The following is a 25,955-nucleotide window of genomic DNA, read 5'->3' on the forward strand; positions in this document are numbered from 1 at the left end:
CCAGGTTACCAACATCAAACCAGTTAAACAGGTCAGCATCAATTATTTAAATGGAGGTTTTTTGGCTTTTTCTTGAGTAGAAAGCATGTGGGAAGCATATTGATCGGGAAACACTGGTATTTCTGCTAAAGGTCTGGCACGGGATTTGTTCTGTCTGGCTGCCACTGGGCCTGCTGTAAATCTGGAACAAGTCTACATGTGATACATGCCAGCCCTTGGGCGCCATTCCGGGGAGGGTTGGGGTGGGGTGTGGATTAACCCGTTCTTTCCACCTACCAAGCCGCTTGTAGATTTATTTGTTTTTTTCCTTTTAAGATAGGGGTTTTCCTTAGATACAGGTGCCTTAAGCTTCTTGGAGACAGTGAGGGCGAGTACATTACATACCTTTTGCAGAAGACTGTGCTCAGGGTGGACTGTCCCAGGTTTAGGTGGATGAGAATCAGGGTGGGGAGAGTCCTTAAGTTACCTGCTCTGATCTCGGCTACAGAAATAGTCTAGATGTGTTTCATTTAATATGCAGGGTCAACATCCTATTAGGTGCAGATTTTCCTGCAGATTAAAAGAAGTCATTATTCTTATTATAGCTCTTTATCTATGACTAACTTAAAAGTCTTTCCTCTTTAAAAGAACTCGTAACGGCTTGGCCCTCCTCAAGCCCAGCATTTGTGAATATCAGGCCCACCCATCGTCACCCATTGAAGAAAGGTTAGGAGTAGAGCATCACTTTCAGAAGCTAATCTTCTTATTACAAACAACACATTCTAAATGGGTGAGGTGAGTCAGGACTTCCTACTGTAAAAGAACAGGGACATCAGAACAAGATTAGGAGCTAACGTTCTGGTCTCCTCAGCCATCACAGGAGGTCCAGTGAGCGGCTTTCTCACGGGAGCCCTGGGTCCCTCTCGGACCAGCCTGGAATCTGAGCTGCACTTGGTCAGGGCCCTGAGCATCCCGGCCTGGCATCCTATGATGATGAGCAAGGTTTAGTTGTCAGTTAATAGACTGGTACCCTGTCTCCCTTCCTTGCCTCTGTTTGCCACAAAGGCACATTATTTTTCTTCTTGTATATGGTGAACTGCCCGCTTTCACAATTTTTCAAGTGAGAAATGTCACATTGTGACCAAAGGACAACAAAAACTCACTTTCCCAGCGAGGGCAGCGTGGGCAGTCCTGCCCAGAAGCTGAGGTTCCGCTCTTTGTTTTTTTTAATTTTATTTAATTTTATTTATTTTTTATACAGCAGGTTCTTATTAGTTATCTATTTTATACATATTAGTGTATATATCTCAATCCCAATCTCCCAGTTCATCCCACCACCATCTCTGCTCTTCTGTCGGAACCCTGGGCTCGTCCTTGCAGGGGATTCGAGCAGGAGGGAGGGAGGGAGGGAGATGCAGGTGGCTTTGCTGGGTGTCCTGTGATCCTGGGATGTGTGGGCAGGACAGATGGTAAAGCCACCCACCCGCACAGAGAGCAGGTTAGAAGGTCAACTTTGGGGACGTGTCTGGCTTTGTCACCCCTTTGCTCTCGCCTGCGGTCACCACCCTCACCTGTGCCCCAATAGTTCCGTGAAGGCCGAGAGGTGACCAGAATCAAGTTGTCTCATTTCCTTGAGGTTTTACACGTACCATTTCTGCATTTTAACTTGTTTAAAGACAGAACTCCTTAACCACTAACCGCCTGTCTAAAAATTGTAACAGCGATGCCGGAAGGTATAGGTAGAAGATTCTCTGTGCAGCTGGGAGAGAGGCGGTGCCGCCTGGCCCTTTGGCTGACGTGCCCCTTGCTGGATTGGTTGAGTTCTTTAAATTAATTCACAAAAGGTGGATGACCTGGGGAATGCAGGGCGAGACCTACCTTCTTGGTGACAGGCTGGCTTATGCACGCCTGGAAGAGTGAACTCTTACGGCCCTGAGCACCTTTTTTTTTTTTATAGATATTTTCTACTTGATACCTTCCTTTCTTTTTTTTTTCTTTTTTTAAAAAATTAATTTATTTATTTTTGGCTGTGTTGGGTCTTCCTTTCTGTGCAAGGGCTTTCTCTAGTTATGGCAAGCGGGGGCCACTCTTCATCGCGGTGCGCGGGCCTCTCACTGTCGTGGCCTCTCCTGCTGCGGAGCACAGGCTCCAGACGCACAGGCTCAGTAGTTGTGGCTCACGGGCCCAGTTGCTCCGCGGCATGTGGGATCCTCCCAGACCAGGGCCCGAACTCGTGTCCCCTGCATTAGCAGGCAGACTGTCAACCACTGTGCCACCAAGGAAGCCCCCTGAGCACCCTTTTTAACTGCATGCCTGCCCCCTGCCAGGTCCAGCTGAATCCTTCCCATGTGATCTGGCTTGATCCTCACACCGTCAACATCTGCCTTGGGCTTAGACCACGTAGTTCTAGGAACCATTTTAGTGCCCAAGTTGCAAAAAAGATCACCTCCCTCCCTGCCTCTGCCCTGCCAGCTGATACCACTAATTAAGTACATAATTCACTGTGAGAGAAGACGGCTGGCTTATGCGACTGGCTTTGTCCTGCTGTGACTTTTGGTTTATAACATACCAGGAACTGTGTATTATGAGCTTTGGCTTAAAGAAATCTAATAGCACCAGAGGGCTCAATAAATCATTGGGTTTCCAAAAGCACAAAGTTCAGGGCTGTACCATGACTCGTAGTGTTGTAACCCGTTCAGAAGTTTGGAGTTGACCACATCTCACCAAGGACAAACTCAAAGGCATTTTCCCCAAAGCTGTGAAATCAGCACGCAGGAGTGACTTGGTTCCCTGGACCAGGGCGTCTGTGCATTTAGAACCTAGTGGGGGCCGAGCAGGCTCTGGGTGAGGGAGGAAGTGTGTGATCTGAGGTTCTGCGCATGAGTCTCCTATGCGCTGAATAAACTCATGATTCCCAAACCTTGAAAACCATCAGCATGGAGAGCTGTCACCGCCTGTCTCTCCTGCACTCACACCTGGCTGGGCACAGTGCACTTACTAACCCTTGAGCAGTTCAGAGCCAACCCCTCTATGTGCTGGCTCTTAAATCCTATAAGCGAAAAGTTTATTTATTAAGGAATTGGAAAACCTTCATTCTGTAGGAAACAAACACAGGATTTAGTTGGAGCCCCTGGAGAAGTCTCTGAATGTCAGTGATAACACACTTCCAAAGTGTTTTCTAGATACTGTTATCTTTTTAGCGATTGTTTCCTCTGGTCCTTGGAATGCTTGACATTCAAACAGAGTTGCTGACTGAAGAATCCAGGATTCGGGAAAAGCATCACTAAGTTGAGAAGACATGGGGACCCATCCGACAGTTTTCTGAAACAAAAAGCCAAGACTGAACGGAGCAGAAAACATCTTACCTGGCTTCAGTGCAAGAACTGGCCTTAAAGCTTCTGTATTTAATGCAACTAATTCAGTGGGCTATAAGTAGAAAGGACTAGAGGCGGGCTATTAGACTTTGTCTCTTTGAAAGTAATCAGAAAAATGAAGGCAAAGTTGCCATCAGGCAGAGTTAAAATACCAGTAATTTTCTTTCACCTTCACCTTTGTCTTCAATTGGTATATATTGCAAATATCTTTTTTAAGTTTTATTAAAGTATAATCGATATACAAAGGACTGTACATAGTAAATATGTACGGTTTGTGTCTGGACAAATGCAAACACTAGTGATACCATAATTATATATAGATATATACCTCCCAGAAAAAATGAAAATAAGATAAATTAAAATTTTTTTAAAGCCAACTTTGTTATAGTATAAAACTGTAATTTTTCTCTCAGAATGAGATAAATTAAAAATAAATTTTTTAAAAAAGCCAACTTTGCCATAGCACAAGATCGTAATTTCCCTCAGGGTCTTTAATTTTAAACAGTACACCTGCGATTTCTTGTAAGCGAAAGCCACCCTCAGGTGGACTAACTCTTACCCTATTTAGAACAGATTTAACAAATGCCTATAAATACCCCTACATGTGGCAGCCTCTCCTACATAATCCTTTGAGAGACTGTGCCTGTTTTGCTCAAAACAATCCCAGACAAGAAGTCAAGATGTTTTCAGAGCCTCTGGCATGTTCTTAGATAGATCAGCGCTGGATTTGATACAACCAGCCGAGGGTCTCCTGGGGTCACCTTATGAACCAGGACCAACGAGACAGTGTTACTTTTGGTCCAAAGCTAAGCGTGGCTTCCAGTGTTTTACGGTTTGCCTTTCTTGTGTGAATCGTAGAACTGGCTCGGAAGGCGGATCCTGAAACAGAATTTGAGAAAGTATTTTGGGCTCTGGCTGTGTCACAGTGAGTGTTCAACCTTCTAAGGAGACTTGCAAAACCTCCTCTGAATTTATAAATCATGGTACATTTGTGTAAAACTAGGCTCCCTCCCTTAGTAACATCTTCTGTGTTAGCAAAAGACAACTTAAAACTGTAGGTGGTAGTTGTTATTCAGATGTTCCATGGGCCTAACAACTTCACAAACTACAGTGAGTGAGTCATTTCCTATGACCCAGCCCATGGGCACAATAGAGAGCTGCTTTGAGTGCAACACTCGCAAAATCATCCACTTTCTTAGTCACTTTCTTTATTGTATGTATTTAGGCTACACAAAATAAGCAGATTCTTTCTGGAGAACATTTTACTTCTCAGAATAAGCGTTCCGGTCTGGAGAACGGTTTGCCGTGTTCTCACTGTAGGAGCAAAGGGATTTGCAGATGTTTTTTATTAGATCCGTATTTAAATTCTCAGAAATAATCAAGGGAAAGGAAATGTTTCCATTTCCCATTGGGCAGGTATTAAGCAGCTAACCGTCCCGGTGCTTGGCTAAGAAGCAGGTGCTGCAGGAATCATCTAAAAGTTGCTGCTGTCACCTGCACGGCTGACACGGCCCCACGGCAGTCCCTGACCCTGTAGCTATGTCGACGTCATCCTTGTAAGCATCCTTGTAGGAGACTAGGGGACTGGTTCCCTAGTCTCTTTATTTACCTAGGGCTGAGTGTGCAGAAATCTCCCCGGTGGCTATCAGTGTGAAGGCATTAGAAGATTTTCACTATCTGTTTTGTCAAGGCCTTCGGGTCAGCCCAGTTCCCCATCCTGCTCTGCCAGAGTCGGTCTGGTTTTGTGCCAGCTGTTCGGACTGAATTACCGTCAAGTTTCCTCTCATTCTCAGAAGCACTTGGGTTTGGATGATTAAACATCACCCCTCCCTGCAGGGTGCATGTCAGCACAGCAGCCGAAGGTCTGAAACTTGGCCCCAGGTCCCGGGGCTGCTCGCCTTCTCCTTCCCTGCCTCCCAGGCATCTTGGAAACGAACGTCCACTGACTGTGGTTTGTTCAGTTGCCCTGTGCACGCAGGGTGAGCGTCATTCCCACCAGAGGCCTGGGAGTCTGGAGGAGGGAGAGGTCGTTGAAAGGGCAGCCCTAAGGCCACATTCTCCCTCTCTCTCCCGTTTATCCTCTGCCAGTATCTCTGATCCGAGTCACCTGTCACCTACTGTCGGTTATCTGTCCGCCACTGTCTAGCTGCCTATCATCTGTCTGTCTACCTATTTTTAATATTCTGTGGAAAGAAGCTCCCTGGGGGCCACTTAGAAGAGGAGAGGACCTTGTTTTGCTCCCACTCCTGGAGCGGCAGGGTGGTCTGCGGGCCAGCCTGTCCCAGGTAGCTTACATGCCGGGATGCAACTTAAACAACACCTCTGATAAGTGCTCCCTCTCTGGGGGATGGGGGTGCTGGATCACATCACACTCACGCTTGTCACCCTTGCTCTCCATGGTAACAGCCATACCAGGCTCAGTACTTTAAATGGAACAGGCTAAAAATGTACACCGTCTACGGTTTCCAGAAAGAAGGGAGATGGGGACAGAAAGATAAAAGCGATCTTAGAGTTGGACTGAGGTGTGTCTGGAGGAAGTTCCACTGCTTCTCCGTGAAGGCCAGGCTGTGGGAGTCCCTGTCCCAGCCCATCCTGAGGCCGAGGGAGCGTCTGTCACATGTGTAGCACTAGACTGTACACACACACATGGGTATAGATGTATTTCTATACAATATTGATATTATATGTATTGTATTGTAATTAATATAATGTGTGTAATATAATTATACTGTATATAATGACTGATTTATTATATATAATGTATCAATATATAAATACATATGTGCATGTGTGTATAGTCTTGTGTTAATATGTGACAGCTAGGAAAGGGAACGAGCATGGAATCAAATAGAAAAGGGAGAAGCTGAGAGCAGGTTCATTTACAAAAGTTTATGATATATAATATGTGTATATTATATATGAAATATATAAATAAATGTCTATAATCTAGTGTTAGGTTTTATAACATAGTGTTATACATAAGAATTATAATGTCATATATCATATGTATTACATTTTGTTGGAAATTTTACACCTATAAATATGCAAATTGATCACCCATAAAGGTGGCTGCACTGTTGATTAATTTTTGCTCCATACTCCATGGGCTGTTTCATTTTTAAAAATCTATATTCCTTTTTTTCCTTCCCTCTTGACTTTCACTAGGCAGGAGATAGGAATCCACAACAATAATCTATTATGATAAACTTTTCTAAATGGCTAATGCCTATTCCTTTTCAGGGGTAAATGCCCTGGAAGGTGAGTCACATAGATAGAGATTCAAATGAACATTACTGTCATTCCTTTTTTTTAAAAAAAAAAAAAGTACTTATTTGGCCGTGCCAAGTCTTAGCTGTGGCACAGCATCCTTCCTGATCTTGGACAATCTGTGAGGAGAATGAGATGCATTTAAAGTTGAAATGTAATTGTCTTTGATCAACTGTGCATCGTCGTCCAGATTTACTCAGGGTCTCCCCTCAGTGTAGTAAACTGGCACTAGTTGGAAGGTAAGGCAGATGAGGATGGGGTGACATCGAGCTGTGCTTTTAGACCCTATTTCACGTGTGTGGAGAGTCGCGGATTACCCGGCAGATGCCTTCCTGTACGCGGTGTGATTGACACCACTGCTCTCCATGAGTTTGTGTTGAGTCACCAACAGTGTCAGGGTAAATACGTCCCTTTTCAATCTCTCAGGAGCCAGTAGACACCAGGCAAACTATCTGACTCCCTGTGCTACTCTGGGTAGCACTGGGTGGAAATTCCCAGTGTTGGAGTTGAAACTGAAGAGGCTTTCCCACAATGTAGGGCTTGGAAGGAGCACTAGTGTTACGCTGTGTTCTCTCACCATAGGGCTCTTAGGAATTTGGATTCATTGTCATCGGAGTTTCCATTTGACGTAACTCATGGATCAGTTAATGTCTCAACACAGTTGAACCCAGTCTTAAAAAGATGTTCCTTCCCTCCCCCAGGGTTACCAGGGCATGGTGGATGGTGGCAGCAACATTGTGGAAGCCGACTGGGAAAGTGTCTCCAGCATCCTGCAAGTGGTACGTGCTGAGCTTCCATCCTGCTTCTCTCTCTGAGTAACTCTTCGGTTTGAAACCTCTTGTGCTTACGCTCCAGTAATACCTACAACAGATTAAAGTGCTGCCTGGCATCATTCTTATCTACTCGCATGGAAAGATAACATTCTTAATTTGCCATTTAATTCAATTTTTTAAGAAGCTCTACATCAGGCACACTAAGGAATTATCCTTGCAAGAAAAAGTTACATGGGATGGCTAGTGGCACTTGAAGGGGGAGATCTGGTATCTTTTTAGAGCAGATTAACGTTGAGGCAGTTCTGGTTTGTTGGCGCTGTGTGTTTAGTGGCAAATCTCCTTGCCTGTTGGGTTTTGGGAGTCATTTGGCATCAGTGTAACAAAGCATGGGAGAGATCCCGACTGGCAGCCTCCAGGGGCTGTGGATTTAGTGGGAACACAGCATCCCTGTTCTGCCCTGACCCAGACAGGGCTGATTTCCTTGGTGTGCGCAAGGATGAAGCAATCACCACTTCAGGCGAAATAGTTGCTCACATGGAACTTAAAGGAACCTCTTGCCTGAATATTTCATGCGTAATAAATTCCTGGAACAATGTAGCTTAGTGAAGACTCCAAGTCAGTTGAGAAATAAAGAGATTACATGGAAGGAATGGATTTCATGAAAAGCTCTTGCGATTTGATCTTTTGAAATGTATGTATTTATGTGTGACTCATGTTGAGTATTTTTTTAATTGAAAGAAAAGAGATCGGTCCCATTCCCTCTGAAGGTGCTAGTGCAACAGAAGAAGGGATGAAAAAATATGGTATATAGATATAAACGGAATATTATTTGGCCGTAAAAGAGGAAGTCCAGCAATGTAGGACAACATTGAGGACATTATGTTACATGAAACAAGCCAGACACAGAGAGACAAACCCTGCATGATCTCACTGATACATGGATCTAAAAAAGGCAAACTCAAGAGAAACAAAGTAGAATGGTGGTTGCCAGGGACTGAGGGGGTTGCAGAAATGCTGGTCAAAGGACACAAGCTTCCAGTTATAAGATGAATAAGTTCTGGATCTAATGTATAGCGTGGTGACTGTAGTTAACACTACCGTATTATGTACTTGCAAGTTGCTAAGAGACTAATGTTCTCACCACACACACACACACACACACACACAGGTAACCAGATGAGGTGATGGAGGTGTTAATTAGTTTGATCATGGTGATCATTTCACAATGTGCACCAATATTGAGTTATCATGTTCTATACCTTTAAAAATATAACCATGCTGTATTATATATTTGAAGGTTCTCGCCACAGAAAGGTAGCTATGTGGATTGATAGAGGTATTAACTAATCTTATGGTGGTCATCATTTTACAATATATACATGTATCAAATCATCACCTTGTGCACCTTAAACTTACAAATGTTGTATGTCAATTGCATCTCAGTAAAGCTGGGGGGGCAGGGGCGGATGCTAGTGGGGTGTGAGTTGAAATGCCGTCACAGACTCTTAAGTCTGCACTTGAGGCTTTTTGCTCTACTACTCCTGGGAAGAGGCTGAAGGAAAGTTGGACAACCATGGATACTTAGGTAGAGTAATATTTGCAAAAAGTCAGGACATTGTCATCTGAATTCCAGACAGGAAACCCACGTGTGAGGAGAGCATTTCCACTCTACTATGGTGATTGTGAAGAAAGATACGAATTACAAGTATGGTTGGTGTGTGTGTGTGTGTGTGTGTGTGTGAGTGAGTGAGTGTGAGAGAGAGAGAGAGACTGGTGTCCACTTCTTTGCAACCCACTCGGTCCTGGGTTTAATTCCTGGGGCCCTGTCCGTGTTATCTCCTCAATGTTTATGGGTTGCTGACTTCCCGTTGATAGAAATTATGTGACCCTCTAATCGCTCTTGGTCAAATCAAAGTCCAGAGGACTGGCTTATCTTTGCTCTGCACCCTGCACCTTCTACCCAGGCTTCCCGGTGCTGTGCCAGGTCCTGACGTCACCCCTGTCACACTGACCGTCATCATTAACCCAGGATCACTTCTGCTGATGGGCACCTTGCTTTATGAAGCAGGCGTGCACTTGGAAGGTCATGCACAAACTGAAGTTTTATCAGTGTGTGCAGGGTTTGTGTAAAGGCATCCTGAATTTTTCTATATACAACTAGGGATCCTTTGCTTTTGAAAAACAAAGTATGAAAAATCATGATTTCTCTCTCCCAGAAGTTTGGATAATCCAGCTAAGATTTAAGCTTGAAAAAGGGGTGTGGGCAGGGAGGGGTGGGGCAGATCTCATGCAAAAATAAATCCCTTTGGCTCACAGATTTCTACTTTGCTGGCACTTGTGGGGAGCCCTGACTAACAGAAGGGGAGTCTTATTACCTGGGGCTGCTGGACACAGTGCTTCTCTGGCTGTGGCTGTTGACCGGCCTTGGGCCCGTCTTAGGCTCAGAGAGTGTGCGGGGTCCAGCCCTCCCTGTGCTGGTGCAGCTTCCCCACGGGACAGCTGTTGTTACCTTGCAGACTCTTCAGCTCCACGCATTTAGCTGATGGCTGCCGTTCATCCTTGTTTCCGTCCCCTACTCTGTTTCCCTTGGGAATGATGCAGCGTCTTTAGCCATTGAATTCTGGGGTAGAGCTAAAAATGGGAAAACTCTAAATTTTCACAGTTGATCGATTCAAAAGATGAAAAGGAAGGAAACCTATGCTTTGAAAGTCCTGTGGTTTTACATCAGCACTCACATAAACCAATCTGTCCATCTTTCTGTCCAAATGGGAGGAAATAGATAAACACGGTTTTCTTTCTTTTCCAGGGAGGGACCATTATTGGCAGCGCCCGTTGCAAGGACTTCCGTTCTCGGGAAGGCCGCTTGAAGGCTGCTCATAACTTGCTTCAGCTGGGCATCACCAACCTGTGTGTGATCGGCGGGGACGGGAGTCTCACCGGGGCCAATATCTTCCGGAAGGAGTGGAGTGGGCTGCTGGAGGAGCTGGCCCGGGAGGGTGTGTCTCTGTCTCCACGCACATTACTCTCGTGGGGCTCTGTCTCCCCATCCCCTCAGACAGCTTTGAGTTCATACATTCTGCCTGCTTAACTGTCCCAGAGGTATTTGCTGCTGGTGGCGATGCAGATCTTACAGTCGCCACCTCAGCACTTATATTCGTGCCTCAAATGATGACAGTAACGGTAATAAGAATAACATTCATTCCGCCATCCTACGTGCCAGGCATGGCTCCACTTTTGACATAGGCGGTTTTGTGCACTGCTCGTGACAACCATCTGAGAGGGTTTGTATCGATCCCCACTTTACAGAGGAGGGTCAGAGGCTCGAGGCGAGGCCAAACAGCCATGTGTGTGGCTCTGGCTCACACCTGTCCTCAGACGCCCATGGCTGCCCCCCCCCCCAGCTCCCCTGGGGTCTTTCTATCAGTTGTTACAAGACTTAAATTTAGATGGTAACGACCTGCTGCTGGATGGTCCTTTATCATAGGAAGGGATTTTCAAGAAACCTATATATTCTGTGGTTTTTGTCTTTTAAACATGTTGTTACAAAATTCCACTTTAATATAAAATATGGCCAGTGGAAGCAAATTGAACTAATAGCAACCTTATGAAAAGCGTAAACTTGCGCTAAAGCGATGACCCCAAGTTCTGTGACATCTGTTTGGGGAATGGAGAGGGGCTGTCAGACGCCAGCAGCAAAGGACCTAACGATGTCTCTGCACCGTGCTCTGGTGTAAGACAGGTGCCTGGGGTGGTAACTCAGGAGAGGGATAGCTGCCTCCCCCTTGACCTTGACCTTTCTGGTCCCATTTAAGCAGCTCTACCATCCCCGGTGGTCTTTCCTGAGAGCGCTAAGTAGATCTCTACCAACTAATTAGCCCCCATGGGCCTGTAAGGAGTCAATATACCAGTTGTACAATGTTCTTTCAGACTTAGATCTGGGGTGGTGACATGTCTTATTCGGAGCCAGGCCGTTTTCCAAGGCCGTTGCCAGACAGAAGTCAAAGTGTATCCACCGATTGCAGCGTGCGATCCTTCCTTCCTTTAATTTTTACGCCTGGGTCGGTGTTCTTGTCTGGGTGTCAAATGACTGCTCCTATCTTGTCCCCAGCTCCACCTTTGTGTGGCTTTTCTCTCCGTCAGTATGCAGGATCAGGTCGTGTACAGATCTGATGCAGTGGGTAGTAAACCCATGTCGAAGCGTGCATTCCCCCCTCCCCGTGTCATCCTGGGCATGCGGCTTGTCCCTCCACAGGCAAGATCAACACGGAGGAGGTGCAGAAGCACGGGTACCTCAACGTGGTGGGGATGGTGGGCTCCATCGACAACGACTTCTGCGGCACCGACATGACCATCGGCACGGACTCTGCCCTGCACCGCATCATCGAGGTGGTGGACGCCATCATGACGACTGCCCAGAGGTGGTGGCCATGGGGACCCGGTGGGCGGGCGGGCAGGCGGCCCTGGGCTTGAGACATGGGCTGCGGAGACCTCAGTGCCCGCTCTGGAAGGTTCCACAAGCCTTGTCACTTGATATTAGAAACAATTTTGTATTGGTTTACTTTTTATTTTCAATTTTCAAAAGTCACTGCTTCCCAATTGTAAAAGAAAAAAGTGTTCATTGGAGAGAATTTAGAAAAAAGAAAAAGACAAAGCAGTACATAAAGTCCCACCCAAAGCTCTCCTGCAGGAATCACAGAAAGTAAAGCCCCGAGTTTGCACAGCTGTCATCAGAGCTGGGCGAGCATCCCACCTGTTCCGCTTCTCACCTGTGGGTTTCCCAGCATGTAGATGAGGCAGAGACCTTCTGTCCCCGTGCTGTGGACTCATGGCAGAACCTTTACCATAATGCCTTCTGTGGAGCCCTTGGGTTTCCGAAGCACTTTCACGAAAGCCACGTGAGAGAGGAAATGGAACACGTGCCTCCATTTCGTGGATGAGGCACTTGCCACTGTCTCAGGGCCACGCCCAGTGGAACTGCGACCGGTGGCAAACCATGTCCCCTTCGGGTTCCCAGGGTCACTGGTGGCGGTTAGTTTCCCATTTGTGGAAAGGCTGTGGTCCCCGGGTGTGGACCTGACTCTGTGCCTGTCATGTCCTGCCTTGCTGCGGGCGGTCTCCAGCCCACGGTTGTGGCCTGAGAAGCAGCTGACGCTGCCCAGCAGAGCCGTTGTCTTGGGAAGAGCACACACGTGTCCTGGTAGCATGAGCGTGTCTGGCACAAGCACACCTGCTGTAAAACACAACCGGGAGGTGCTTCTCGCTGCTGCAGCCCCTTTGCTGGAAAGAGCTTGAAACACACTCACAATAGCATTTGCTTGTGTAGAAAGTGGGTCATTTGCGGGGCAGCTCAGGTACCTGCTGGAAACACAAAGCAGGCGTTTCTGTTTGCTTTCCCGGTGGTGCTAAGTGGATATTTCCTTTATCTCTTTTCCAGCCACCAGAGGACCTTCGTCCTGGAAGTCATGGGGAGGCACTGCGGGTACGTACATGCGGATGTGACGGGGATGGAGAGGACCGATAGCACAGTCCCTGTGGGGTCCCGCACCCTTGCACGAAGGTGCCAGGAAGGGTTCCCGAGGAGCCAGCGGCGTCCTATCTGCCGGGGCTGGCCCTGAGCTCAGGGTGCCCTGAGCAGCCCCACGAGGTCATTGCTGTCTCCGTGCAGGTACCTGGCCCTGGTGAGTGCGTTGGCCTGTGGGGCCGACTGGGTGTTCCTTCCAGAATCTCCACCAGAAGAAGGTTGGCAGGAAAACATGTGCATCAAACTCTCAGAGGTAAACCCACGTTTCGCCTCTCTTAACTGCCAGCGATTCTGGTTGCGCTGCCCCGGCCGTGATTTGCGGTGGCTGTTAGCATGTTCGGTTTGGATGGAGTTTTAGACAGGTGACAGCTTTCTGCTCAAAGTGGCTTCAGGCTGGTTGCTGGGGGCTTCGACCCCTCACGCATCCATCCACCTCCCACTGTTGCAAAGAGTGATTCGAGGGAAAACAGCTGAAGCTTTTGTGTTTCTCGTGCAAAGCAGCAGCTACAACTGTAAACAGAGGAGGTGATGTGAGAGTCCAGGGTCTGGGGAACATGCTGCCTCCCTGACCCCACGTGACAGGGACAGGAGACCTGTGTGTTGACTCCATCCGAATCCCCCATCTTGCCGTGTGGCACACGTGGTGACAGCTCCTTCCGCTGTGGGGTCCCCACCATGCTGGCCTTGCTGTGGGTTGGCCTGCTGTCTCCTCTGAGCCAGGCTTTTCCTTCCTTCTGTCTGCGGGTTGGGCTTGTGTTTCACCTCGTGGAATATCAGTGTCGGGCAGATTTCCTCTAGTTAAGGCTTCTAACTAAGGCATGCGAGGCCTCGTAGAAAACAACGGTTAGCATTCGGGACAGAAATCCCAAAGCGTATTGAATTTCCCTTCTCTTATTTTCATAACCATCTTATCGCTGTTCCATAGGCAATAAAGTAAACATATGGCAGAGGTTAATTATTGTTGCATTCAGCAAACACGTAAACATTGCATATAGCCAGGAGCCACGTTTCTTAAGATATGGCCATTGCCTTCAAAGTGATGGGTTCCAAGAAAGGAATTCCAGCAACAAATCAAATAAGCTTTGCTGACCCAGAACCTCCGTAAGAAACTGTTGGTAAAGCTGTCCTTTTACTAGGAAGAATCATGCACCCTTTTGAGGCTGGAGCTCTAGGCTGCAGCAGGCCAGGGGCACGTCCCAGGGATGACTATGACCATTGAAGTAACAAACGAGTTCATTATCTCTTGGTTCTGATCTGGGGACCTGGGCGGCATGCTGTGCCGGCCAGCTGGTGTGGGAAGGTACGTGGCTGGTTGCAGGAGCCGAGCACTGGCCCTCCTGTTAGGCAGGTCCTTCATCGTGGCGCTGAGGACATCCACTTAATTGCCATTCCACGGGGCATTACTTGAGGGACGTGCCTGTCCCTGCATCTGTCCCTTCTCCTCCCGAGTCCCTGCCCTCGTTGACAGTGACACTACACAGGCCAAGGTCTAATGCCCTTAGAGAGCCGGAAGCACCCTGGCTGTGAGGAAGCGCCTGGCTGGTCAGAAGATCAGCAGTGAGGCCGTGGGGCTGATTTTTAGGTTTCTCCATTATTTCTGTAACTGTGTGGTCTGATCTGCAAACCTCCTTGAGTTTCGGACATTGTAAAGTGCCCTGTCAGCTAGGACGTGTTGGGATTCCCCCTTAAGCGTTGGCAGAGTTAGGACTAATGGCTTAAGCTCACTTGGGTGGAAACACTCGATGTTGTAGTGCCTGTCATTAATTTTTATTGGTTATCAGTGTAGCACTGTGAGAGTTTCTCTAAACACCTTACCAGATAATTGGCCCAGGAAGCAAGCCCCAGAGCATCCCCCAATCATGGGCATTTCGGTATAAAGTTGGAAAGGACTCAGGGGTATCAGAAGTCCCAGGGCTGGATCCTGGCTCTGCCAACCATGGAGCAAATGATGTTTGGTCAGACGACCTCCTCTTCATGTCCTAAGTTCCTCAGCTGTAACTCGGGGTCATGCTGCTGCTCCTTAGAGATTTTGTGAGGATTCAGTGAATGAGTGACTCCATCCGGGTGGGGGACCAGGAGGCAGTCAATGAACTACACAGACAAGCTGGCTGTCTTCCCACCTGAGTGGATAGGTGACCCCATTATTTTTTTATTTTTTTGTAAGTTTATTTATTTATCTTTGGCTGTGTTGGGTCTTCGTTGCTGTGCCGGGGCTTTCTCTAGTTGCAGCGAGCAGGGGCTACTCTTCGTTGCGGTGTGCGGGCTTCTCATTGCGGTGGCTTCTCTTGTTGCGGAGCATGGGCTCTAGGCGTGCGGGCTTCAGTAGTTGTAGCTCATGGGCTTCAGTAGTTGTGGCTCATGGGCTTCAGTAGTTGTGGCTCGCGGGCTCTAGAGTGCAGGCTCAGTAGTTGTGGCGCACGGGCTTAGTTGCTCCGTGGCATGTGGGAACTTCCTGGACCAGGGCTTGAACCCACGTCCCCTGCGTTGGCAGGCGGATTCTTAACCATTGCGCCACCAGGGATGACCCCGACCCCATTATTTTTTTTTTAGCCACTTTGGAATATTGTATTGTATGGATGAAGTATGGCTATTTGGCCAATTCCATATTTGTGGACCAGTCATTACTTCCATTTTTGCTCTTTCAAGTGATGCTAAAATAATCATTCTTGTTGGCATATCCTTATAACTTTTAGAAAGTACTCTGATTAATAAGTTCTTCAAAGTGTAGCACATTTTGGGACTTCCCTGGTGGTCTAGTGGTTAAGACTCTGACCTTTCACTGCAGGGGGCACTGGTTCGATCCCTGGTTGGGGAACTAAGATCCTGCATGCCACGCGGTGTGGCCAATAAAAAAAAAAGTGTAGCAAATTTAACATCTATCATAAACCAACAAGACAGCATGTGTGTTTGTGATGCAGGACGGGCCGAGCCCTCTTGGCTGACATTCTCAGGTGCTGCCCACTCTGGGCTCACTGCCCCACACAGCTCACACCCCCCAGAGGAGGGTCCTTGACTGGGGACTTGAGGGAGAACAGACTCACTGAGAGTGATTTGAGGCATCACAGGATGCTGTCCGTGAGCCTGGGAGCACTGCGGACCACAGTGTTGGATGCTGCCAGCCTGGCTGTTCCTGCAGGGTGGCTCCGACCCCGCCTGAGCCCACATTCCCCTCTGTGCCCCTCCTGCCCAGGCCTGGGGCTGGCGCTGCCCATCACAAAGGCGAAAATCAGTTTTTAAGCACTGATTTTTTTTTAAAAATAAATGTATTTATTTATTTTTGGCTGTGTTGGGTCTTTGTTTCTGTGGGAGGGCTTTCTCCAGTTGCGGTGAGTGGAGGCCACTCTTCATCACGGTGCGCGGGCCTCTCACTGTCACGGCCTCTCCCGTTATGGAGCACAGGCTCCAGACGCGCAGGCTCAGTAGTTGTGGCTCACAGGCTTAGTTGCTCCGCGGCGTGTGGGATCTTCCCAGACCAGGGCTCGAACCCGTGTCCCCTGCATTGGCAGGCAGATTCTTAACCACTGCGCCACCAGGGAAGCCCTAAGCACTGATTTTTATTCCCCATTATTTCTGTAACTGTATGGTCTTATGTGCAAACCTCCTTGAGGTGAGGTGGCAGGAAGCTCTGCCTTCCGGGGGAGTTCTCGGGCCTGGTTTGCAGTAGAGAGCCCCCTCCCCGGAGAGCCCAGCCTTGGAGCTCATCACCGTCCGTGGGTTGGGGTCAAAGGCAGTGGGGGCTGGCCTCTGCCTGTGGTGATGTCACAGCAGCTTCTGTGTCTGCAGTCCTGTCCCACCTGCTTACCTAGGGTACCTTGACCTGCCTGTGTCCTTAAAAACCACCTATGAAATCAGGTGACCATTTCTTCCTGGAGAGAGGCCAGTTCAGGTGGGGCAGAGGCCCCTGTTATGTCGTTAAGAATGGTTTAGGCATTTGAGGATTTCATCTTTTGTTTCCTTAGAACCGTGCCCGGAAAAAAAGACTGAACATCATCATTGTGGCCGAAGGAGCCATTGACACCCAAAACAAAGCCATCACCTCTGAGCAAATCAAGGAGGTGAGTGTCTCAGGCTTCTCACCCCCCGAGCCTGTCTAGAAACGGGAGATTTAGACACCCCGGGCAGGGCGGGAGTCTGGAACCATGCGCTATTATTTAAAGTTTTTTTGTTCTTCTTGTTCATTAAAAATATTTTTGTAATGACTCATAACTTTATTGGCATCAGAATCATACAGCTCCTGGCTTCTGGTGAGCCCCTGCCTCTGGAATACTGTTGGGAATATTCCCAGAGGCCCCGGGCTCCCCCGACAGAAACAGAGGAAATGCAATCGGGTGGGGTTAGAAGGTTCCAGCTCTGGGTGGCGGCTGCCCAGGAGCTAGGAGGTCAGCAGAGTTCCGTCTCCCACCGGAGCATCAGCTGAGCATGGCCTTATTCACAGAGAAAGCCGCTCGGCTGGCCTTAGTCACTGCTCCTCCACCCTGCATGGAGGCCGACCCCGCAATCCTGTTGCCCGAGTCCTGTTGGGCTTGGTCGGCGGGTGCTGGCTTGTCTGGCCCAGGAGGGATCTGCTGTGCTCCCCGGTTGCCCAGGTAACTGGGCAGGTTCTGGACACAGTGCTGGGGAGACAGACTCAGGCTCTGGTGGAAGCCGCCCATCAGGGCAAAGGACATCATCACCTTGGCTTTGCAAGTTGGTTTCTCTGATGCCTTTTACGTATTCCCTGACCAGCTTTTCACCTGATTATCAAAATATCTGTGAAAGTCATCTGCCAGTATTTACAGAAGTAATCAATACAGTCAGGGCAAAGATATTCCTTCCCACTTAACTGAAGTTGAGATTGGATTGTGGAATATTAGAGCCAAAAGGGACCATGGAATTCCTGTGACCCAGCCCCATCATTTTTATAAAGTAAATGAGGGCCAGTCAAGGCAGGTAGCCTGTCCCGGCCACTGGCTGGGTTCACCTGGGCCCTGGACGGAGGGGACGCTTTGATTTTACTGTGTCATGCTTTTCAAATACAACCTTACAAATTCAAGGTGATTTCAGGGAAATGTTTAGATTTTTACAAAGTATATGCTTGAAATACAAGCTATAGAAACAGTGTTTTTTTTAAAATTGTGTTACTTATGTTCACTTGCGAGGTAGGAGCACAGAGGTTTTATTTGATGATAAAAGTATTCTTTAAAAAATATTAATTTCAGCAAGCCGTTAAACATTCTTTCAGGAAGTGAAATTTAGAAACTAGAACATTCTTCAACATAGATGTGTAGGAAGGGGAGAGAGACCTTCCCCTGCTCCCAGCCCCCAGCCCTAGAACAAGCTGATGTGCCCAGCCATGTCCTGTGTTTCCCCTCAGCTCGTGGTCACACAGCTGGGTTATGACACTCGGGTGACCATCCTTGGACACGTGCAGAGAGGTGGGACGCCTTCAGCCTTTGACAGGATTTTGGTAAGTGAGGCTGGAAATGGTCAGGCATCGTCACAAGGAAAGGAACACCTCTGGGATTGCAAAGGGACCAGTCTGCTACGAAGACTGGGTGATCTTGAGTAGAGCCATCGGTAAAGGGCATCTCTGCCCACAGCGCCGGCTGGCTTGTCCCTAGGGTGCTACGGCCCGTAGTCTCATAGGGAGACCTGCTAACCGAGGGGGGTTCCTAGGCCCCTGGTGACCCAGACACTGAGAGACCCTGCCAAATGTGGGGTACAAACCCAGAAGGTGGAAAGGGGGTGTCCACGGGCAGGTTTCTAGAAATGGACCCAGGGACCACAGAGACCCAGAGTCCAATTCTCGGTTTCCTGCTCCACACACCTCTGACCACCCCGCCCCCCAGCGCGCCAGTTCCTAGCAGAGTTGATCTCGTTGGAGGTGGTTAGAAGTAATCGGGAAGGGCTCTGAGTAACTAACGGGGACTCGGTGCAGGAGAAGCGAGGGGGCCTTGAGGACGGAGGAGCTGAGAACAGGGCTGGTCCCGTCTGAACGAGGGGAGCCTCTGTGGGCGCCGGGCTGGTCTCCGGGTCGGCCCGGGGCCAGCTCCAACCATCGTGATGTCATTACCAGGCCAGCCGCATGGGGGTGGAGGCCGTGGTCGCCCTCCTCCAGGCCACCCCCGAGACCCCGGCCTGCGTGGTGTCGCTGAGCGGGAACCAGGCGGTGCGGCTGCCACTGATGGAATGCGTGCAGATGGTGAGTGCGGGGCTGGGCCCTGCCCAGCACAGGGCGGACTGGGGGTGGGTACCTCCCCCAGCACAGGCAGATGGCCTTCCCCGGGACCCAGGGCCCCCTCCCCGGGCCCATGACACCGAGCACGCGGGCCCCCTCCGTGAGTCTAGTCTGTCGGGAGGGGGTGTCCTCGGGGTGCCCGGGCGCTTCCTGTGGGCAGGTCAGAGAGGCCGGAGACGGCTCTGCAGGGACCGCGGGGAGATTCTCGGGGTGGGGAGGGCACCATCCAGCCTCTCCAGGGTCAGCTGCTCCTGCCCTCCCATCCCTGAGGCCCTCACACCTGTGATGTGACAGGGATGGCCGACTCGGGGGACCCCAACGTGCGCCGCCTCCTCTGGGTGTGGAACGCAGGCCAGTGGCTGCACGGAAGCAGGGGATGGTTTTCCAGTTGACCGTCCAGTAGCTGCAGCGGCCGTGGAGTTGCATTAGGAATTGTTACTGTTTTTTATTTTGCAAAGTCTATTCACGACTCTCATTTGGTCTTCCCAGTGGCTCTGAGGTGTATGTATTTTATAACATGTACAGAGAGGTAATTAAGTAATTAAGTCACAGGACTTGTTGAAAGTAACCCCTCAGAAACATACTTTCCAAAAGCCAATGGCAGTAGAGGAAGTCTGTGCGTGTGTGTGCATGTGTGTGCATGTGTGTATGAGGGTGTGTGCACGTGTGTGGACTCTGAGGCTGTGGCTCAAAAGAACAGAATGTGGAATGATGAGCAGCAGCTTATTGTGAGCACATTTCTTCTGTCCAGTGTGTCTCTGTCCGTTTTGAGACAGACAGCCAGTAGGTACCACTAGCTTGTCCTTGAACGACCATACGTCGTGGCGCCTCAGCCAGACTGTTCACAAGGCCACAGCCAACCCCTCACTGACCACTGCTTGCCAGGTGTCTTCCTAAGGGCCTGGCAGCGTTGACCACCACAATGACAGTGGAAGTAGGGGCATTTTTCTCACCACACAGAGGAGGAAACTGAAGCTCAGAGTGATGGATGACTTGCCTGGGATCCTGAGGTTGAAGGTGGGGGGGGGCGGTGCTGGTCCCAAAGCGCTCTGTTCCCCGGGACAGTCGGCCCCCCGCCCCTGCCACAGCGTCACCTGCGTCCTCTGCTCCCCGGGGACAGGGGTGGTTCTGTTCGTTCTTTCCTCACCAGCGTCAAACGGGGATTTTTCAGAGCCTGGCCTGGGAGATCCGCTTCCTTCTGGCCTCGCTCTCATGGGCCGGAATCCCTAAGATTTCAGGCCTCGCTTACTCTGGCAAGGCCGGTGGTCCCACCTCATCCTTTTCTACGAAGCAGCCTGGGTGGGCGGCCTAGGCTTCCCCCCCGTAGCCAGGCAGTGCAGGCTCGCTGACCCCAGGCTGCTGGCTACAAGGTTGGACGTGAAGGGACCCGGATGCAAGGACCAAGCTGGTTCCAGGTCCCTAGCCTGGATCTGAGGATGCACCGTCTTGACATGTTCTTTCTTCCTTTCGTTAATTCCTTAAAGACCCAGGAAGTACAAAAGGCGATGGATGAGAGGAGATTTAAGGACGCTGTGCAACTCCGAGGAAGGTGGGTCTTCCGGGAAAAAACCTGTTTTACTGGGAGCCTTTGTTCGTCAGGCCTGGTGTTAGAATGTACCTCCAGGCGGTGCTTGTTCTGTATCAACATAAGTCAGAAATTAAGACAGTATGCAGTTAAGGCACTGTTCCTAAAAGTCAATGGCCCGGGTGACTAATTACAGAGAAATTTATTTTTTTGGGGGGGTGGGGGTGGGGGGTGGGGGTGGGGTTGTTTAGAAGCTGATGAAATTAGGATAGAGAGTGGCATGTGGCTGCTAGCATTTGGGGAAAGAAACTTGCTGCATCCTAAACGCCCCATGCCCCTCAGCCCCTTATAGGACATCCATTCCAGTCACTGGGAACACCTGAGGCTGCCTTCCCTGCGAGCCTGAACACAAAGCTGGCACCTGTGGGCCATCTGCCTCTGGCACAAGCATCCTCTGAGGCCCCTTCTCCCCAGATGAGCCCATACTGCTCCGTCTACATTCTAACCTTTGGTCTGACACCGTCCTTTTCTTCTAGGAGCTTTGAGAACAACCTGAACACCTACAAGCGGCTCGCCATCAAGCTGCCAGACTCCCAGATCTGTAAGGTAGGAGACGCTGCGCTGCACCACGTCCCGGCCTCCGGCAATGCCTGGGTCCTGCTCTGGCCTGGGTGTCCTTCTGCCCTGGCCAGTCCGGGTCTTGGCTCCCAGGAGACCACACCGTGCCCCGCCAACCCTTTCCTCCTGCCCCCCCCCCCACCTGGGCGATTAGGCTTTTCAGTTCCGGCGCCTGGGCCCCGCGCTCAGCCCATACGCTCCGGCTCCAGGGTGCAGCGGTGCGAGCCGTATCTGCTGCGACCCGCACACACCCACACGCCCCCCCTCCGACTTACAGAGCAACTGCAATGTGGGCATCGTGAACGTGGGTGCGCCCGCCGCCGGCATGAACGCGGCCGTGCGCGCGGCTGTGCGCGTGGGCATCTCCGACGGACACAAGGTGTTCGCTGTGTACGACGGCTTTGAGGGCTTCGCCAAAGGCCAGGTGAGTCCCGGGGGCGCCTGGCGAGGGAGGTCCTTGCTGAGAAGGCAGATTCTGGATTTCTCAAAGGTGGTAGGGAGGGCCTCTCTGGGGTCCGAGGACCCGGGCATTAGGTGGAAAGGGGAGCACGTGCTCACGAGGCTGCAGTGAGATGTGCATGGGATGCCGTGGGTGATGCACAAGGCCAGCGCGCTGAGCACCCACTCCGCTAAAAACGTAGGGAAGAGATTAGCTGCTTGAGTGCTTACTGAATACACTTACTGCTCCTCCGCGATTCACTTACTGTGTTAACCCATTTAAATCTCTCAGAAATCTAAGATACTACCCCATTTTCCTAATGAGAAAGCTGGGGCACCGAGACTTAATTCACAAGACCAAGGTCATAGGATGCAGGGTGCTAACCACGTGGGGAGGCTACAGACGCTACGCTCTTAGCCGGGTGTTTCCTGGTTCCCTCTCATCCGAGGTTTCAGTTCTGCGGTTTGTTACCTGTGGTCCAGGAATATTAAATGGAAAATTCCAGAATAGACAGTCTGTAAGTTTTAAATTACGTGTCGTTGTGAGTAGCGTGATGAAATCTCCAACTGTCAGCTCTGTCCTCCCGGGACATGAATCATCCTCTCGTCCAGGGTATCTGCTCGTTAGTCACTTGGTGATCAGATCAGCCCTCATGGTATGGCAGTGCTTAAGTTCAGGTGATCCTTACTTTACTTAATAATGTCCCCAAAGTGCAAGACGGGTGATGCTGGCAATTTGGATATTCTCTTACTGCGCCTGTTTATAAATTAAATTTTATCCTAGGTGTGTATGTATAGGGAAAGGTGGATATGTAGGGTTCCAGCATCGCTGGGGGTCTTGGAACATACTCCCTGCAGATAAGGGGGCGGCTGTGTTTATTCACCCAGTGACTCAGCAGCTACTTACTGAGTTCTTAGGCTGTGGAACCAAATTGGTGAAGAACGCAGACAAGACTCCCTGCATCTCAGGGAGGGAGATGACAGGTAAAAATCAGTGGAGTGAACTCTCCAGCATATCAGAACGTGACTGGGGCTAAAAAAACGCAGGGGAGGAGGTTGGAGTGCCATGGGCATCTTCACTGAGGCCCTCCAGCCAGTGATGCTGGGAGGTGACGCCAGACCAAGGTGTGAAGGGCTGAGCAAGTGCCCTCGGGGACACCGGATCTTGGTCCCAGGCAGGGCGGGCGGTGCAAAGGCCCTGAGCTGTTGGGGGGTGGGGCGGGAGGGGCTCACGTGACTGCGAGGGGGAAGGAAGAAGGGGGTGAGGGAAAAGGAGGAGAGGGCCGGATGGTTTGTAGGTGATCCTAAGGGATCTGGCCTTTGCTTTGAAAAGACAGGAGGGTTTGGAGCAGGGGCGTGGTGCATTCTGACAGGTTTCCGTAAGAGGCAGGAGTAGGGAAGCAGGAGAGTACTTGGGGGACTATCTGCAATAGCCCAGGCAGGATGCGGGCGGCTTGGTCCAATCTGGTGATGGCGGAGTCCGTGGGAAGTCTTCCATGGTCTGGGTGCATTTTGAAGGCCTGGCCAATAGGATTTGCTCTAGTACTAAGTATGCACAGGTGTGAAGAAAGGAGGCAGGAATGAGTTGCAACTGATGGACATGGGAGATCTGAGAGGCGCTGGGACTTGGATGGAGTGGGAGGTGCCCAGTGAGCAGGTGGCACCCCGTGCAGGGTCTTCAGGAGACCTGGGCGAAGATGCGCGTTTGGAGGCCGGTGATATTCCAAACTGTGGCCGCCCCGAGTGTGTGTGGGGGGGGAAAGGAAAGCGTTTTGCTGTTATGGCTGTGGGGTGTTGTGCAAACACCTAGTGGGCATTTATTGGTGCTCGTAGGTGGTTCTCAATTTTTAAGAAGCATTTTTTTAATCTTAGTTTAATTAAGAAAACTGTAATATTAATTTTTCTTTTACTTCGCAATGGTGGGATTTGGCTAACTAAAGCATGCCTCTGATAGGCATGGCGGGGAATAAGATGCAGGGTCCTTCCTACGTGCGGGGGGCTTTGCCTGTCCGTGTTCCTAATTGTTGAGCCTTAGAATCTGGGTCAGGCTGCAGCTCATTCAGCCTTGAAATGAAAGCCGTTTCCTAACATTTCTCAAATCCTTACAGACACGAAGCCTGTCAGAGGTGCAGACATCTGAGCTGTTTTTAAAGCTCTCTAATTCCTTTTTCTTTTTCGCTACAGCTGTTTCTTTCTGTTTGCACATTAGGTAAAGGAAATTGGCTGGGCTGATGTTGGCGGCTGGACCGGCCAAGGTGGCTCCATTCTTGGGACAAAACGGTAATTCTCCTATCTTGATTCTGACCTGAACGTTCCTGCGGGGAGCAGCTGGTGCAGATGCTGCTGCTTTAAGTTCCCGTAAAGGAACCCAGGAGGAATTGGTTCACGTCCTGGCTCCGGTCCGGGAGGGACCTGGGTTGTGTTATGGGGAGTTGATGAGATGTGGCCTGAAAAAGAGACAAAGCAGGGGACCTGGGAATGGCTTCCTCTGATAATTCCTTGTTTCCATTGATTGGAAGAACCCAGTGGTGGCAGAAACCCCTCATCTCGCTTGAGGTGATGCAGACAGGGATGTCTGAGCTGCGGTGACCTTGCTGTGTAGACAGGATTGATGTTGGCTCAGTGTCGTGGGGACTGCAGGCCTGAGCCACCAGGTCCCCACAGCCGGAGGGAGGACCTGGGGGGCTCCACACAGAACCACACGTTTCTGAAGTGCAGCCGCTTCTGTTCTCGGGCACAGCCGGGGATGGGGTGTGTTCCCGAGGCGCTGATTTAATACGAAGCTGTTTCTTCTCTGATCTCAGGGTGCAGCCATCATTAAGTGGCACATTTTAATGAGGAAAGGAAGTAGTTGGTACTTAAGCCTAATGAGTGTTGCACTCCATGTGAGTGTTAGCCTGTTTGTTGTCCAGGGGAATCGTCCCAGCCTCTGTCCTGCTGTGAAGCTGGGTGCCCGCGTCACCCAGGAATCTGTGGAGCTGGCCTAGTTCTCCAAAGCTCTTTTGGTCCCGTCACCCCCCAGCGCCCTCGGGGGATGGTGTTCTGACAGCAGAGCTCCAGTTAGGAGCCAGGGCCCTACCGGCTGCCTCCTAGGCCCCTTCCGACCAACTGTAATGCCTCAGCACAGTCGGCTTCACGAGCCCCACCCCGGGGCTGCTCTGGGGTGGCTGGAGGGGCCAGCTGGCAGCGTATTCTCACGGTGCTCGGACGCTGGGAGGGACCCTGTAGTCGACATCGTGACCACTCATGTGCCCTGGCCACCCAGGCCCTATGACTTCTCTACATCCACCCCAAGTATAAACCCCTGATACTCCAGACAGCACAAGGGAAAGATCGGGGTGGGTGTTGGTCTCAGGATGGGGCACGGCTGACTATCGTTTGTCTCTTCCACTTGCCGGCCGTGTTTGAACAGGTGGTAAAACGGGACGACATGAGCAGGTGTGCGTGGAGGTGACTTTAAATGAGCTTAGATGGGGTAGGGTACATGCACTCTGTACGTGACTCAAAAACTGGAAGTTTCCATCCAATTATCGTTGTGAACACTTGAAAGCTTTTGTGGTTCATTTTTTTTCCTAACCAGGCAGCAGGGTTCTTTGAGATCCAGGTGTTGGACAGCTGCAAAGTTTCTTCCCCTTTTCTTTTGAAAAGACCCTCTTTTGAGACCTGACTGCTGGCCGCTCTGCCACGTGTGGTTCCCCAGCCCCTCTGTCCACCAGCAGCGTGGATGAGGGAGCGGACATCCCCCTGCCACTCAGTGCCGTGCAGCTCAGCCTCGGAGGGTGGGGCACCAAGGGGGTCCTGCCTGACCGCTCCTCCCTTGAACCGTCCCCAGCACCCTCCCCGGGAAGTACCTGGAGGACATCGCTGCTCAGATGCACACCCATGGCATCAACGCGCTCTTGATCATCGGTGGATTCGAGGTACATTCTGCTCCCCTGCTGGCTGGCTAGCGCTGTTGGTTTGAATGGGGACCCCATGCCGGCTCCTGTAAACATTGTGCCGTCTGTCCCTCGGTGTGACCGGGGGTCATGCAGCCTTGGGCCCAGCGGCCACTCAGTAATGGTGATGCAGAGAATGAGGGGTGGCAGCACTCGGGGACAGACACTGGCCCAGCTATGTAAAGGGACTCGATCGAGAAGCGAAAGCTTGACTCCATGTCTGGGGTCTGTCTGCTCAGGGAGTTCTCACCTCTGTCGAGTCTGTAGAGATGACCTTCTCTCTTGAACTGGAAGCCCATTGGCTA

General features: G+C 50.4%; 1 protein-coding gene across 1 annotated transcript in view; it reads left to right on the top strand.

The window, feature by feature from the left end:
- The window catches only part of PFKP (phosphofructokinase, platelet), a 139,536-nt gene that overhangs the window by 23,595 nt on the left and 89,986 nt on the right, over positions 1 to 25,955 (top strand). The window contains exons 3-15 of the mRNA XM_082833391.1: positions 7,322 to 7,399; positions 10,200 to 10,389; positions 11,646 to 11,811; positions 12,828 to 12,872; positions 13,059 to 13,167; positions 16,874 to 16,969; positions 18,268 to 18,360; positions 18,970 to 19,095; positions 20,616 to 20,680; positions 21,193 to 21,262; positions 21,552 to 21,698; positions 23,922 to 23,992; positions 25,545 to 25,632. Of these exons, the coding sequence (XP_082689517.1) occupies positions 7,322 to 7,399; positions 10,200 to 10,389; positions 11,646 to 11,811; positions 12,828 to 12,872; positions 13,059 to 13,167; positions 16,874 to 16,969; positions 18,268 to 18,360; positions 18,970 to 19,095; positions 20,616 to 20,680; positions 21,193 to 21,262; positions 21,552 to 21,698; positions 23,922 to 23,992; positions 25,545 to 25,632 (1,344 nt within the window). The remainder of the gene's footprint in view (positions 1 to 7,321; positions 7,400 to 10,199; positions 10,390 to 11,645; positions 11,812 to 12,827; positions 12,873 to 13,058; positions 13,168 to 16,873; positions 16,970 to 18,267; positions 18,361 to 18,969; positions 19,096 to 20,615; positions 20,681 to 21,192; positions 21,263 to 21,551; positions 21,699 to 23,921; positions 23,993 to 25,544; positions 25,633 to 25,955) is intronic.

This window comes from Leucopleurus acutus, assembly GCF_964270905.1.
Source record: "Leucopleurus acutus genome assembly, chromosome: 1".
Lineage (NCBI taxonomy): Eukaryota > Metazoa > Chordata > Mammalia > Artiodactyla > Delphinidae > Leucopleurus > Leucopleurus acutus.